This window comes from Saccopteryx bilineata, chromosome 5 (assembly GCF_036850765.1).
Source record: "Saccopteryx bilineata isolate mSacBil1 chromosome 5, mSacBil1_pri_phased_curated, whole genome shotgun sequence".
NCBI classification, from domain to species: Eukaryota; Metazoa; Chordata; class Mammalia; order Chiroptera; family Emballonuridae; genus Saccopteryx; species Saccopteryx bilineata.
Genome location: NC_089494.1, coordinates 80,038,959 through 80,055,090, shown reverse-complemented (window position 1 = coordinate 80,055,090; position 16,132 = coordinate 80,038,959). Strand labels below are relative to the sequence as shown.

General features: G+C 36.9%; 1 protein-coding gene across 1 annotated transcript in view; it reads right to left on the bottom strand.

Moving 5' to 3' along the window:
* Positions 1-7,596: 7,596 nt before the first annotated feature.
* ACVR1C (activin A receptor type 1C) overlaps positions 7,597-16,132 on the bottom strand; it is a 126,576-nt gene continuing 118,040 nt past the window's right edge. Inside the window, exon 9 of the mRNA XM_066280214.1 lies at positions 7,597-7,683. Coding sequence (XP_066136311.1) covers positions 7,672-7,683 — 12 coding nt within the window. The 3' untranslated portion in view covers positions 7,597-7,671. The remainder of the gene's footprint in view (positions 7,684-16,132) is intronic.

Below are 16,132 nucleotides of genomic sequence, written 5' to 3'. Positions count from 1 at the left end.
ATACTGTCTACCCATTCTCACTCCCTGTTCTTTTCCACCCCATTCTCACCCAGTTCTGTGTATAATCAATCACAATAATGCCTAATTTAACTTTTTGCATAAATAGATATATCCATATTTTATTTCCTTTTTTTACTTGAAGAGCACCATGCTGTAGACATATTTTGGCACTTTGCTTTTCTTCATATCAAAATGTATCCTGGATACTCCCTAACCCTAACACTAACCCTAATCCCAGAGGTTTTGATATAATTGTATGAAGACTAGGAGTAAGAACTGATATAATTGATAATTACTGAGGTATAAATAAAACCATAAAATCACATGCTGTAAGTGTACAATTCAATACCTTTTTAAAGGTAATTTATAAAGTTGTGCAAACATCAAAAGAATTGTTATCTTTTCAAAGCTCTAAACTGGTCCACTGTCGTTGGTGTTTTTTGCTCCCACATGGTGTCGCTACTTGGAGGCACTGCACTTTTCCTACACTGAAGCGCCCCTGCTGGTTTACATCCAGTGGAACGTGTTTCACATGGAAGAAAAACATGTAGTTTCAAAATGCACTGCTTATTTTTCAAAATGGAATCAGAATCACTGGGGTATAAAGGCTGCATCCAAGGGAGTTCCAGTTAAAGTTATACACTTATCCTAAAACAGTTCTTCACTGGACTTTTGTACTGAAATCATGCCATTAAACCAGCTTTCATTTGTGACTTCCTTAAGAGTATTATTTTATTTATTTGAATTAGACTCTTCTCAGTAACTAGCTAAGCATAACTCTAGACAAAGGAAAAGCCAACATACATTTTAAATATCTCCCCTATGAAATCATCCTTTGACTGTCTCCTTAAGAAGCACTCATACTGTTCCATATATAAAAAGTCTAGCTAGCATAGACTCAGTCTTGGAAATGTCAGAATGGTCTCCTTAAGCAGGTAAACTGAGCTTCAACTGATGACTACTAATTAATCTGATGAAACACATGGAGGTAAACAAGGGTACATCCCAGGCAAAGCAAGCAACATTTGCAAAGACCCTGAAGGAGGATAGGATAGAAAATTAGGTGTGATTAGTGCATAGAGTGGTGATGGGGGGAATATATTGCTAATAAGACTAGACATGCAAACCTGAGGACAGATCACCTGGGTCCTTTTAAGCCTGAAGTATTTTGCTTCTAATCTTAAAAGCAGTGGAGACTCACTAAAAAAAAATAAAAAATTAAATGCTGAATTAGAGGAAGATAAGGGGGATGGAATGACATGATCGTATTTACTAAGAAAAGTTCACTGTGTCTGCAGCAAAGAAAGCAGACTGGCAAGAGTAACTACTAGAAGACCAATTAGAAAACAAGCGCTTTGAGACAGAGAGAAAACAACCACTTTGAAACAGAAAACACATGCTTTGAAACAGGGTGATTGGAGTGATGTTAATATTGAAAGAAGCAATAGATTGACAGGACTTAATGATTGGTTGATTCAAGGAATGGAGAGATGTATCAAGGATGACTCAAGTTAACAGACTATACCACCCACTTCTCCGCCTTCATGTGGTCATCTGTGGCCATTCTCCTCATTATTTCTCTCTCTCTCTTTTATTTTTATTTTTTTGGCACTTTTATCTCCTAGCTCTCTGTCACTCTCTGTATCCTCCAATAATTTTTGATGATCTCAATATATTGAATATATACAGATAATCCTTTCATTTTTCTGGTTGCTTGGTTACTTGATTTCTTCTCCTTCAATCATTTTGTATTCTATGTTACCTTAGCCACTGATTCCCATGGACATGTACTGGACCTTTCATTACCATGAACTGAAATCCCTCCATAATCTCATTTGCAAAAACCCTTACTAGTACTCCAACTCCAATAATCTTTTGATTACATTAAGCCTTACATTCCATTGATCCTACCACAATCACACTATCCCTCATCTTATCATATGTTCACTTTCACTACTAAACATCTTTAATTCTGTTTCATATACCCCCAACCCTTTTAGGACTCTCTCAGTCTATAGAATCTCTTGGCCAAGTCACCATTATACAAGTAAATGATGTCTCTTGAAACTTTGTAAAAATAAACTGTATGTCCAATAGCTTCTGTTTTCCCCTAAGACCCAATCTCCTTTCTTCTCTTCCTACTCTATATACCCTAGGAAGCTGACCAATAAGGACTATGTAGACAGAACTCCTTTGCCCTCTGGCTTTTTAGTGGTTCACACAATGGAGAGCCCTGGCATGAAATAGAAGGGATAGAGGATAATTAAATTCTGGTTATTCGTTTCACTGGCTCCATCCCTACAAATTCACCAAAGCTTGTGTGTGTCTGCCATTAAAGTCAGCTCACTGGCCTTCTGTAGAGGACTCACTCTACTTTAAAATTTTGGAAATTTCTGTTTCCACCCAAGTCTTCCCATCTAGAGATGTTAGTAGCTCCACTGCTAGTGGGCCTGGGTTCCACCCACAACTTTTGAATTATATGTATTATTAAGGTATAATTCATGCAGTGAAATACACGTGAGCCAAGTAACTTTAGAAAATGTATATACTTGGAAGTCCCTCATTTCAGTCTAGTTTAGAACATGCCCATTATGTCAGAATGTTTCCTTGTGACCCTTTGCAGTCAGTACACTTTTTACCAAGGCAAACACTATGCTGATATACCATAGTATACTTTTGCCTATTTTGAACTTCTACAAATTGAATTGCAGTTTTTGTTCTTTTATGTCTGCATTTTGCTCTCAACATCATGTCTGTGAGATTTATCATTTAATTGTTCCTGTAGTATGTCTACTTTTATTGTGAGTTATTCCATTGTATGAATATACTACAATTGATCTCTTTGTCTGTTAGTAGGCATTGGGTGGTTTCCAGTCACTAAATTTTATACATAAAGATGTTATGAGTATTTTTATACAATCGTTTTATGGACATAGTTTTCATCTTTCTTAGATAAGTAAAAAGGAATGGAATTCATGAATTATAGGGGAAAATCTATGTTTATATTTATAAGAAATTGCCAATATTTTTCAAGATGATTGAATGATTTTTATAATCCTTAAGCATGATAGCTCTAATTTTTCCATATTTTTGTAACATTCAATGTTGTTACATAGTTTTATATTTTTAGGCATTTTACTGAGTGTATAATATTATCTTGTGATTTTAACTTGTATTTTTATTTTATTTTTTAGGGATTTTATTTATTGATAAATAAAGAGGGAAGATAGAGAGAGAAAAGGTGGGGGGGCAGGAAGCATCAACTCCTAGTAGTTGCTTTTCCTATGTGCCTTGACCAGGTAAGTCCAGGATTTTGAACCAGCAACCTCAGCATTCCAGGTCAATGCTTTATCCATTGCACCTTCATAGATCAGGCATAACTTGTATTTTTAACATTGAGTACCTTCTCATATGCTTATTGACCATTTGACAACCTTATTTGTGAGGTATTCAGTCTGTGGCTCAGTGGGGAGAAGAGCATTTAGCTTTTTATAATTGAATTATAAAAGTTATTGGTATATTCTTAATGCAAAGGCTTGCAGATACACATTTTACCAATACTTTCTTCCATTTATTGCTTTTTCTTTTTATTTTCTGTGGATTAGAGGATAGTATTGTATCTGTTAATTTCTTATTTTGAATATTATACTGAGGTTATCGAAGAGAGTATCCTTGTGTTTAGAATATACTGAAGCATCATCATTGTCACATATATATAACTATATATAAATATAAATAAATAAAATGAATATATATACATATATATATGTGTATATATATGTGTATATATATATGTATATATATATGGCAGAGAGTGAGAGAGAATGATATAGAAAATCTCATAAAAGGTTAACATAAGGACACTGACCGGTCGTCTCAGTGTACAGAGTGTGGGCCCAGTGTGCAGATGTCCCTGGTTTGATCCCTGGTCAGGGCACATAGGAGAAGCGATCACCTGCTTATCTTGCCTTTCCCACTTCCTCTCCCCTTTTGTTCTCTCTTCTCCTCTCGCAGCCAGTAGTTCAGTTGGTCTGAGCGTCGATCGGGTGCTGAGGATAGCTTAGTTGATTTCAGCATCAGCCCTAGATGGAGGTAACCGGGTAGATCCTGGTTGGGACACATGTGGGAGTCTCACTATCTCCTCTCCTCTCACTTAAAAAAGAAAAAAGGTTAACATAAGGAATCTGAGTGAAAGATAATCAGGAATTGTTTATACTAGCAACTTTTTGGGAAGTTAGAAATTATTTCATTATAAAGTTTAAAAAAAGTTTATGATTTTAAAGAAATCATAGGAAGAATGCCAAGAAGGAAGGTGTTATGGACCAAATGTTTGTGTCTCTCTCAAAGTCATATGTAAAACCCTAAGATGTAGGACCTTTGTAAGATAGTTGGATCTAGATGACATCATGAGAGTAGAGCCCTGATGATGGTATTAGTGCCCTTATAAGAAGAGGAGAGGAGACCAGAACTTCCTCACTGCCTTGTGAAGATACAGCAAGAAGGTTGTCTCTGCAAACCAGAAAGAGGGTGCTTGCCAAACACGGAATCTGCCAGCACTTTAATCTTGGACTTCTCAGCACCCAAGACTATGGAAATGCATTTGTTTTTTAAGTCACTTAGCCCGTGGTGTTTTGTGATAGCAGCCCAAACTAAAACAGAAATATTCATAAGACCAGAGGTGGATTTAACTGGTGTGTGCACTGGGCACACGCCCTTAGCCCCAATTACTGAAGGGCCCCGCAAAACCCCAACTTTACACTTTTTTCTAATGTAAGTGACCCAATATTGTCTTCTGTGCTCAGGCCCACAACCGACCTCAATCCGCCACTGCATAAGAATTATTTGCTAGTGAATAGTCAAGTCAAACAAGGACTGAAGTATGTTGAGCAAGTATGTAGAGGATTAATCGTAGACTCTTAGAATGTCAGACTAAATATGATTGATTGTTTCCTGAGAGCATTAACAGTTATTAAACATTGAAACAACTTGTGTGATGTACTATTTTAGAAAGATGAATCCGGCAAAGGCATTCTTAAGGAGACAAGAGACTAGTTAGAGACACCAATGAATGCATTGTTGCAACAACCCAGCAAGTAGAGATTTGGGCTTTGGTGGTAGTAATGAGAAAGAAAAGGAAGGGACAGGTATGAAAGGCTTTCTGATGCAGTAGCTCTGGACAGGCTTTAGAAATCTATAATTTTCAAAAGCTCCCCAGAAAATTCTGAACACAGCCAGACATGGAACTTCGAGCCTGGAAGGGGTATTGGCACCACAGGTGACATTAATAGGGACATGACCCTGTGCATAAGAATTAGTGTTCAAAGGAGACCAGATTGAGACTATCAATCTGGAAGGCTATCATGATAAAATTGTAAGTTTAATTATTATAAGACAGAGAACTTGAACAAAATGAAAATTCAAATTAATAAATTCAAAAAGAATGTAATGAAATGGACAAATTTACATTGACTACAAAGAGAGACAGAAGTTTAAATGAGGGCTGTTCATTATTGTTTAGTACAAAATACTTTTATATATTTACTAAATTATAATGCATTTTAAGTTTTATTTAATGTATTTGGGGGAGCATATAAATGGATACAAATGGTTGTAATATAAGTTCTATCTACTCCAATTCCCTTTTTTCATGTCCCTTTTTATCCTGAGCTATAATGATCTCCCCTGAGCTATAATGATTTTCTAAAGAGTGAATCACATGCTTGTTCAAAATGCCTTACAGTTATACACTTTATTCTCTGTACTTTCTACTTTTGAGCCTCCACTGCACAGCACAGAGACATGCCTTGGTGTCAAACTAAATGAAATGAAGTTCCTTTGCCACAGTCAAAAGAACAACATAATTACTCTTTCTCCCTCTTTCTCTCTTTTCCTCTCTCTCTCTCTGACTAAATGCAAACAATCACTACTAGTGAGTATATTTAAAATAAACTGAAGTTTGGCTAATCCCAACAGTTAAACACAAGCAGGTGATGACATTAAATGAGAGCTACACCGAGCACTGGCTCTCTTAAGGTAGTCAATACATGGTTTTCTCCTTCCTCACCCAACTGCCCACTATTTGAGGACAGTAAGAAATAGAGAAAAAAGGTCACAATTTTAAAATGAAGTCGACTTGCGTTTTGCTAACAACCTTAGTTCTCTCTCAAGGCATTTCTGTTGGGCCCTATTGGGATTTACAGGGTGGGGCGAAAGTGGTTTACAGTTGTGAGTATGCAAAACGAGGTTTATTCTTATATTATTACTTATTAATTATTGTATTATTTTCCACATGAACAACTGTAATCCAACTTTTGGCCTACCTTGTACAGTGTTTTCCAAAGTGGGTACAGAAAGGTTACAAAGTAGGAATATTTTTTGCTTATGGTCGGGGGAAAGAAAGAGTAGGCCAAGAACTCTGTGAACAAGAGTGTCTCTCCCACTAATTCTATCAATTAGAGATTTCATAGTAGTTAATAAGCTGTTATTTTAAAGTCAAGGGTCTCACAAGGTAAAGCCCATTTGCGCCTGGACCTCATTAAACAAATAATCAATTTTAGTTAAAATGTAAGGCAGGAAATTTTGTGGCAGGAAGGAAACGTCCAGCACTTTTCCGGGGAGCAGGGGAACTGGGAGCTGTAGGCCCTGATGGCAGCGAGTATCTGAAACTAGGGGAAGAGACGGCTGGTGGCACAAGGATTTCAAAGAGAAATGACCATTGTGAAGTTCAGTGTTGACATTTTAATAAGAGGTCAACAATGGATGTGTGCCACTTGTATTCTAACTGGATTTTCAGAGGACTACATTAAGATATTCAGATTAACACAGTGGCTTCTCTTATTTTAATATAGCAATTATAATCCTTAAACTTTTCAAGACATAGTATATCATCATTTCCTGGTTGAGGAATCAGGCACACAGAGCAATTAGGTAGCTGGCTCAAGGTCACACCAAAGCTTGTTAATATAACTGCAATTTTGTTTTTTGACTGAAAAGTGTGCCTTGGTTGTTTTATTTTTTAATAGACTTTTTAAAAAAGGTTTTATTTATTCATTTCAGAAAGGGGAGAGAGAGAGAAGGGAAGGAGCAGGAAGTATCAACTCCCATATGTGCCTAGACCAGGCAAGCCCAGGGTTTTGAACCTGTGAGTGACCTCAGCATTCCAGGTCAACACTTTATCCACTGTGCCACCAGAGATCAGGCAAAGTACCTTTTCTTTTTTTTTTATAAAGGCCTCTACATCTGGCAGGTTACAAATCTCAACCTCCTTCTTCTAGGCTCAATCTTCTCATGATAGAACTTAGCGACCTTCTAATTCAACTCAATGTCTTTCTAGTCAACTTATGGCCTCTTGCTGGAATGGATCGAGAAGTGGAAAGAACTCAAACTGCTGATTCAGACAACCTCAGATCCCAGTTCAGCTCTGCCCCTTACATGCTATGTGGTTGTCAGCATATTTCCTCATCTAAATAATACATAAGCATACCTATCTTACAGTATTCTTGGTGGTTATATATTGCTGTATTTTTTTTAAAAAAATCATAATTTAGTGTCTTAAAAATGTGATACAAACCTGCCTAGATAGATTGGTTGGTTGGAGCGTCATTCCAGAGCACAGAGGTTGCCGGCTCGATCCCCTAGTCAGAGCACTACAGGAGCAGCTTGATGTTTCTCTCACTCTCCCTGCTACTCTCTCTCAAAAAGAAAAAAAAAGGTGTAATACATATTTTGCTTTTAATTCTGTAATCTAATCAAAGTCTGGCAAGGAGAGCTCTTGTCTGCTCCATTCAGTGTCAGCTGGGTAGCTTGAAGGCAGGAGACAGAATCATGTAAAGGCTTAGTGACTCACAAGTCTGGAATTTTTTTGGTATTGTCTGATATTTTAGTTGGTACTGTCAGCCAAAATTTATACATGGCCTCTCCCTGTATCTTGGGCTTCCTCACACATGAGTTCCAAAGGTAAGCATTCAAAAAGAAAGCTGTTAGTTGGAAGCTCTATTTCAGTTTATGCTCTAGCTTTGGAAGCCACACGGCATCAATTTTGCAGCATTCTATTCTTTGAGGTAGTCACTATGGTCTCCCCAGGTTTTAGGGGATGAGATATATATTCCATTAATAGAGGACTGGCAACATTCTGGAAGAACACTTGAGACCAAAAGTATTGTGAACTAGATCTCAGAACTAAAATCTACCAAGATCCACTTTCAGGTCACAAGTCACACTTCTTTCACATACAAAATACACTAGTTTCTTCTCCATCACCTGTCTCCCAAGCTCTAGAGGCGTAGGCTTGAGGTCCAGAAAACTGTCATCTAAATCAGATGAAATTCTTTGGGTGTGGTTCCTTGGGTTTAACACTTTTGAGTGCTATTCCTTTTGAGCTACAGATCTGTAAACTAAAAAGATTTTTCAAATATTCCTCAAACTCCTGAAAAACAAAGATGTAATAGATAGAGGGAAACTAAATGTATTCACATTCAAAAGAGAAAAAACAGATGAAATGTAGCTCTCACTGGTTCATAACAATTCTGAACTACAGGCAAGTACATATTACCCATTCCTTGGTTAGGGCTCAGTCCACTTACCTAGGAATTTTCCATGGCTCTTTGCTCTGCTTTTTGGACTCTTTCAACCCATTAACTCTTTTTTTTTCTATTTCATAAAACATAAGTTTTCTTTGCAGTTGAGTGGTTTTCTTTGCTCCTTACTCAAAAACTTCAGGGAGTAAAACGACCTCTTCTAATTTTATGCTGTCTCTATCCTTTTCAGTAGAAGGTGAGAAAAATTCCTTTAAACATTTTGTGGGTTTCTTATGAATCAATTTATAACCCACCCTATTAAACAAATGCAGTATATGCAAATCTCATTGAGATAAGCCTCTTTCTAACTGGAACCTCCTTTAAGAATACCTATTTTAAGATTCCTACAAATACTATTGTTTTATGGAAAAATCTCTGAAGCACTCCTTAAGATCATTGGAGGGCATTTTCTCTGCTTAAAATGGCCCATAAGGCATTATCTTAAAACTTTATGAGGCCTTAACAAAAGGTTTTATATTTAGACATGTTTTCCTGACAGCACCCTGGATTTGATCTCTACTCAGAAGCCGTATCTTAATTTTAGCATCATTGGCCATCTGGAGAGGCTGGGAATGAGAAGCAGTTTTCTTTTCCAACCCAGCAAGCCTTGGAGACTTTATATATAACAGTTCTTTCTTTAGCTCATATCCCTTCCTTACATTTTACTACAGGAAGCTAGAAGCAGATAGGAAGCAAAGCACTTTCAATCCTCTTTCTGCAAATCTTCTTAGCTCAGAAATAGGTGAGTTTTTTATTTTCTACCTTAGTGCAGGAGATATTGTTGCTAAACTTGCCATCACTAACACAAAAAGAGTTCCCTCTTCTCTAACCTCCAGTACTATTTTCTTTCTTTTGAGTCTTCCTCAGCCTTTACAAGGTCCATGAGATTTCTGCTAATAGTCTTTCGACCCCTTTAAGATTTCAGTAACAATCTCATAAAGATGCTTTCCATTTCCTGCCCTCTGATCCTAAAGATGCTACCACATATATTAGGCTGAGTTTTGACTGCACCTTATTCCCTGAAATCAAAATGGGTTCGAGGTATCTGTAGCTGCCCATAAAACTACCCTAAAACTGAAAAGAATAATGGCCTAAAAGAATAATATTTATTTTTCTCAGAAATTGGCAATTGGAAGAAGACTCTGGGTAGTGCTTGTCTCTGCCCAGCCCAGCTTCAGCAGCGGCAGCTCAAGGGCTGAGGACTGAACTCACGTTTTGTCTGTGCTCCATGATGTGTTTGGGACCTCAGTGGGTGGACTTAAAGCCTGTGTATGACTCTTAGGCTGGAGCCTGGAATCATCTGAGGGTCCATTGACTCACATGCTTGATGGTTGACACTGGCTGTTGGCGGGGATCTTCACTGGGGCTATTGGCTAGAACACCTGTACATGATATTTTCGTGTGTTCTGAGTTCCGACCATGTGGCTGAATTCCAAGAATAAACATTTTGAGAGAAACAGTGAGCTAGGATATGATGTATTACCTTTGATGGTTTAGCCCCAGAAGTCATGCATATCACTTTTGCTACGTTCTTTTCATTGAGACAGTCATACAAGACCTATAAGCTCAAGTGAAGGAGACATAGATTTCACAGATAAGGCAGTGGCAAGTTTCTGGAAGAGCATGTGAGACTAAAAATATTATTGCCACCATTTTTGAAAAGTACAGTCTACCTCCAAAGAGTTAAAAAAAATAATTTACATTAAATAAAATGCTCTGCAGGCTCCTCCTTTAAAGCCTCTGGAAGCCACTGTTGAATGTGCCATGACCCTCTCTCTCTACGATGGCACCATCATTGAAGTCGACATCACTGAAGTCTCTCATCCTGTTGACATGCTGCTACCTAGAAGAGCCTTCCATCCTGAACAAGAGGAACTGATAGCACATTTTATGTATTGAATATTAAGACCAAGCTGACACACAGCAGCTACAACAGCTGAGATCACTTCATAAATGGTGCTAAAGTAAGAAAGAAAATAAATTAAAAACAAAAACAATGCTCAACACATGTCAGCTCCCTGACTGAAGAGAAGTATGCAGTTCTGTTCTATCCTCATCCAAAATATTACTTAAACCTGGGCTATATGCATGGTCTCTAAAGATGCCTTAAATTGAATATAAAATCTTATGAGTGTATATGTGTGTATAATTTTTTATATGAGGAGAACCCATCATATTCTTATAATACCAGGAAAAATATGATTAAGAACTATTGCTTTGGTCTGTATCATAGAGTACAATATTTTTAAAAATATATTATCAGAGACTGACCAAGGGGTGATGCAGTAGAAAGAGCATCAGCCTAGGATACAGGGGACTCAGGTTCAAATCCCCGAGGTCACCAGCTTGAGTGCAGGCTCCTCACCAGCTTGAGCACAGGGTCACTGGCTTGATCATAGACATGACCCCATTGCCACTGGCTTGAGTCCAAGGTTGCTGACTTGAGCAAGGAGTCACTCATTCTGCTGGAGCCCTCCGGTCAAGGCACATATGAGAAAGCAATCAATGAACAACTAAGATGCCTCAATGAAGAACTGATGCTTCTCATCTCTTTCCCTTCCTGCCTGTCTGTACTTCTCTCACTCTTTCTCTAATATATATATATATATATATATATATATATATATATATATATATATATAATTAGAAAATATATATTTTTTATTAGAAATAAATTATATATATATTTATTAGAAATATATATATAATTAGAAAATGGATCTATTTCCTATAATGCTACAAGTTGATTAAGCTACATTTTTCTCAGAGGTCATAATTCAGAGGTTACCAAGCCATATGGAGAAGGAGTTAATGATGCAAAAACATTTTTCCCCTTCAAAATTGATTCTTACTACATAAATCCCATTATCTACTGATTTTTGAGTAACAAAGATTGGGAAATGGGAGAATACATACAATCATAATTGAAAGAAGAAAAAGTGATAGTTAAAAAAGGGAGCGTAAGTGCCACATGTCAGTCACCTGCAACTCCAATCTCAAATATTCCAGAGGAGAAAAAATTGTAACTGTTAGAAATAAGATAGAAGTGTGAGCATATATAATTACCTACAATCATTTAGAATAATAATCAATGGTTTTGTTCTAGAGTTTTGTAAAAATTGTACATTTCATAGAGATCACAAAGATACAAGTTATTTAGGTGCCATACAAAATATCTTGTACAAACTATGCCTACAATGAAACTGAACATTGCAGGGACAATTTTGAAGATGTTTGCACTGCTTAGAAGTGTTCCATCCCTCAAAAGCTATAATCATTCACCATCTCCCACTGCTGGCTCAGCATTTTTCAACTGGTATGCTGCAACATTCAATACCTGACTGTTTAGTGAGGAGCACTAACCTGTTTTTCCTTAGATTGTCAAATAAAAAAATGACGACAGCCAATACAATAGTCATCGTGTGAATGCCTTACCTTGAACCATAAATATATAGGTCATATCATAGAGTTGCATTTTATTGGTCATGTTGCATAACAAGGTTGTATCTGCTTGGGTAATTCTTTTTTTATTTTTTATTTTTTGTATTTTTTGTGTTTTTCTGAAGCTGGAAACGGGGAGGCAGACAGACTCCCGCATGCGCCTGACCGGGATCCACCCGGCACGCCCACCAGGGGGGTGACGCTCTGCCCATCCGGGGCGTCGCTCTGTCGCCACCAGAGCCACTCTAGCGCCTGGGGCAGAGGCCAAGGAGCCATCCCCAGCGCTGGGGCCATCTTTTGCTCCAGTGGAGCCTCGGCTGCGGTAGAGGAAGAGAGAGACAGAGAGGAAGGAGAGGGGGAGGGGTGGAGAAGCAGATGGGCGCCTCTCCTGTGTGCCCTGGCCGGGAATCGAACCGGGACTTCCGCTCTACCACTGAGCCAACCGGCCAGGGCTGATTGGTTAATTCTTGGTGTCAGAAATCATTATATACAAGTATAGGCACCTGACTTTTTTAAAAGTCATTTTGGAGCAAAAAGAGCAGGTAACTACTATTATTATATAATTTTTAAATCAATCATAGTTATTCCTACTTTTTTTTATCCTAGTAGCAAAAAAATGTATTTTTGGTTTGTCACAGAATTTTAGCAATGAGATGAGAAAGGTTGAAAATTGCTTACCTGTACCAACCCTTCAATATGAAAATGATTGTGAAGCTCTTTGATCTTTTTCTCATTGCCTGACCCCAAGCAACCCTTTATGTTATTAATACATTATAATCAGTTAAATGTGTCCCAAATTTTATTTTAGATACTATGCTGTTGAATTTGACTTAATCAGTCTCAGAAACCTAGTACATAAATTGTCAAGTTTTTTGATAATTGAAAAAACAAATATAATACACTAAAAGCTTTAAAAATAAAAACATATTTCTGTTTCTATCCATGAGAGACTATCAATATTATAATTGCCCTCCTGCCACATGTATTTTAAAAATCTGAAATAAGTGAAATATATGTGCAATATGTGTGAAATATACATGAAATATTATACATACTATTATAAATGTGTGTGTATAAATATTCATGGTCTCCAGACATACAACCATAGGAAACACAGGGTTATAATCCCTAAAACATGGGAAATATATGAAACAAACATCCCACCTTTGGTCCAACATCTTTCTGTGGAAGCATTTCTGGAGGATTGTGAGGCAAAAGGAGGAATCAAGTTGGCAGTGTTGCTGAGTTGAGGAGACAAGGATTGAGGTTTGAGAAGGTAAGTCATATTGGCAGAACAGGAGCAAGTTTTTCAGGAAATAGCAAAAAGTTTGCAGGCACTAAGGTACCCTGGAATCTTTTGTTAAATGTTAAGTACTGCTACTTAGGTGAATCTTATATAACAAAGCAAACAACAGTGTTTGAGAAGCTGTAAACTGGAAAATTCCCAGAAATCTCACAGTGCTAGGGGATATTTGACTACTGACCAAGCAGAGTGTAGACAGCTTATTAAAACCTGAGGCTTCAGTTGATATCTCAAGAAGATCACACCTTTACAATATGGTTAAATTAGCCCTAGGGTTGGACTACTTTAGGCCTGTCCTAACAAAGTTTAAAAAAACAAAACTTGAAAGGATAAAACTATTCTTCAAGCCCCTTATATGCCTTCTAAATCAAATGTCAACTCTAATATAATTAAAAATTATTAGACATGCAAATAAGAAAAACAAAATCCAGAAAAAGAAAAAAAGCAGTTAAAAGAAAAACCCAGAGGAGTGCAAAAGACTTTAAAACAGTTATTATAAATACGCTCATGGACTAAAAGTATACATGAAAATAATGAGGAAAGAAAGGGTAGAGGATCTAAATGATACTTCTACAGCTAAAAAATACAATAGTTGAAATATACACTATAAGTGTATATTAGAAGATTGGAAAATGCAAAGGAAAAGAGTAACGAATATGAAGTCATAAACATTTTAAATGAAGCAAATTAAAACAAAGAGAAAAAAAAGTAGAAGAAAAAAAGAATCTCGGTTACCAATAGAACTCTCTCAAGTTGTTTACTGTACATCTACCTGAAGCCCCTATATATAGAGAAGATAGTGTACAAGATAGGATAGAATCTGAAGAAACTTTAGGGGCCAAAGAAACTTTCCAGATTTGATGAAAACTGTACACACAGAGATCCAATAAGCTGAACAAAAACAAAAGTAAAATAAAAGCAATAAAATAAGTTCACACCTAAGCTCATCATGATCTGATGGCTAAGAACCCATAAAAAGAGAAAATCTTAAGACAGCAAAAGAAAGGATACAATACAAATAAAAGAAGATATGAATTACCATTGACCTTAGCAGAAATAGTGCTAGCTAGATGATAAAACAATACCTTTATTTACACAAAAAATAAAAAAAGAAAGGAAAACTTATTAATTTAGAATTCTATGTCCAGTGAAAATATTCTTCAAAACGAAAGGTATTTTTACATTAACATAAACTGAGAAAATTTAGTGCTATATAAAAAATGTTAAAAGAAAATCTGACTGAAGAAAATAATATCAGATTAAAACTCAAATACGCACAAAGAAATAAAGAGCATTGGATATAATAAATATAATGGAAAGCAGTCCTCATTTAAAATGTTTAATTTGGAAAATCCAAGATGGTGGTAGATTGGATGGATGGTATACTCACCTTTTCCCAGCACTAAACTGAAGGTACAACTAAATTTAAGAACAAACAACCTGAATAACCCAACTCAAGACTAAATGAAGAGGAGGAGCCTTATAACCAAGGATTAACAGAAGAAGCCACATCAAGACTGGTAGGAAAGGCAGAGACACAAAAAGTGCTGGTTCCACTCTAACAATCAGTGGCTGAAAATCTGGTGGGATACCTCAGTGGTGGGGGATCACCCCTGAGGAGGAGGGGCCTAACCCCCAAGCCGGGTTCCCTGGCATAGGCCACCAGAGTCAGGAAGAGGCATCCACATAGCATTTGGCTGTGAAAAGCAGTGAGGTTCCTATCTGCAAAGAAGAAATAGGAGTCCACAGAGACACAGACACCCTCTTAAAGTGCTAATGTATAAACTCTTGTTCATAACCACTTACCCTGGGCTATGGCAGAGGGAGGGCTGAGTGTACTAGAGTCATGTGAGGTATGGGGAAAGTTAGGGGTTCACAGCTCTGGAGAAAGATATTGAGTAGGAAGACAGCCACCAGAATCCCTGTGCTGAGTAATTCCTAATATACAGTCACCATCTTTTTTGGGTAGAATACTACTCCCTTCCATATTGGAAGGTAAATTAACATATAGTAAATTAAAATTCATATTGTAAACCCTAGAAAAATTCCTAAAAAATATTTTATATGTATATATAACTTATCACTAACAAGTTATAGAGGAAATAAATTAGAATACTGAAAATACTAAATTCACCCAAAATAAGATAAGAAGAAAAAGGTAAAAAGAACAGATTTAAAAAGTGCAAAAAATAGCAAGATAGTAAATTAAAATCAAACCTAGTAATTATAAAATGGTATACACACTCTAATTTTTATAAGTCAAAGATTGTCAGACTGGATAAAAATATAAGACTCAAGTAGGCCCTGGCTAGTTGGCTCAGTGGATAGAGCATTAGCCCAGCATGTGTATGTCCTGAGTTCGATCCTTAGCCAGGGCACATATGAGAAGTGACCATCTGCTTCTCTTTCCTTCCCTCACCCCCTTCTTTCTCTCTTTCCCTGGCTTGATTGGTTTCAGCATCTGCCTCAGGCACTGAGAATAGCTCAGTTGGTCACAGAGCCAGTCTCAGGCACTAAAAATAGCTCAGGTGACTAGAGCATCAGCCCTACACAGGAGTTTCTGGGTAGGTCCCAGTAGGGCACATGAGGGAGTCTGTCTCACTCTCATTAAAAAAAAAAGACTCAACTATATGCTCTCTATAAGAAATCCACTTTAAAAATATAGACACAGACATGTAAAAGTAAAAGAATATAAAAATATATACTATGCAGATATTAATAATTAGAAAACTGCAATGACTCTATTAATATCATACAAAATAAACTTCAGAGTAAGAATATTATGAGACATAAAAAGAGATATCTTGTTATA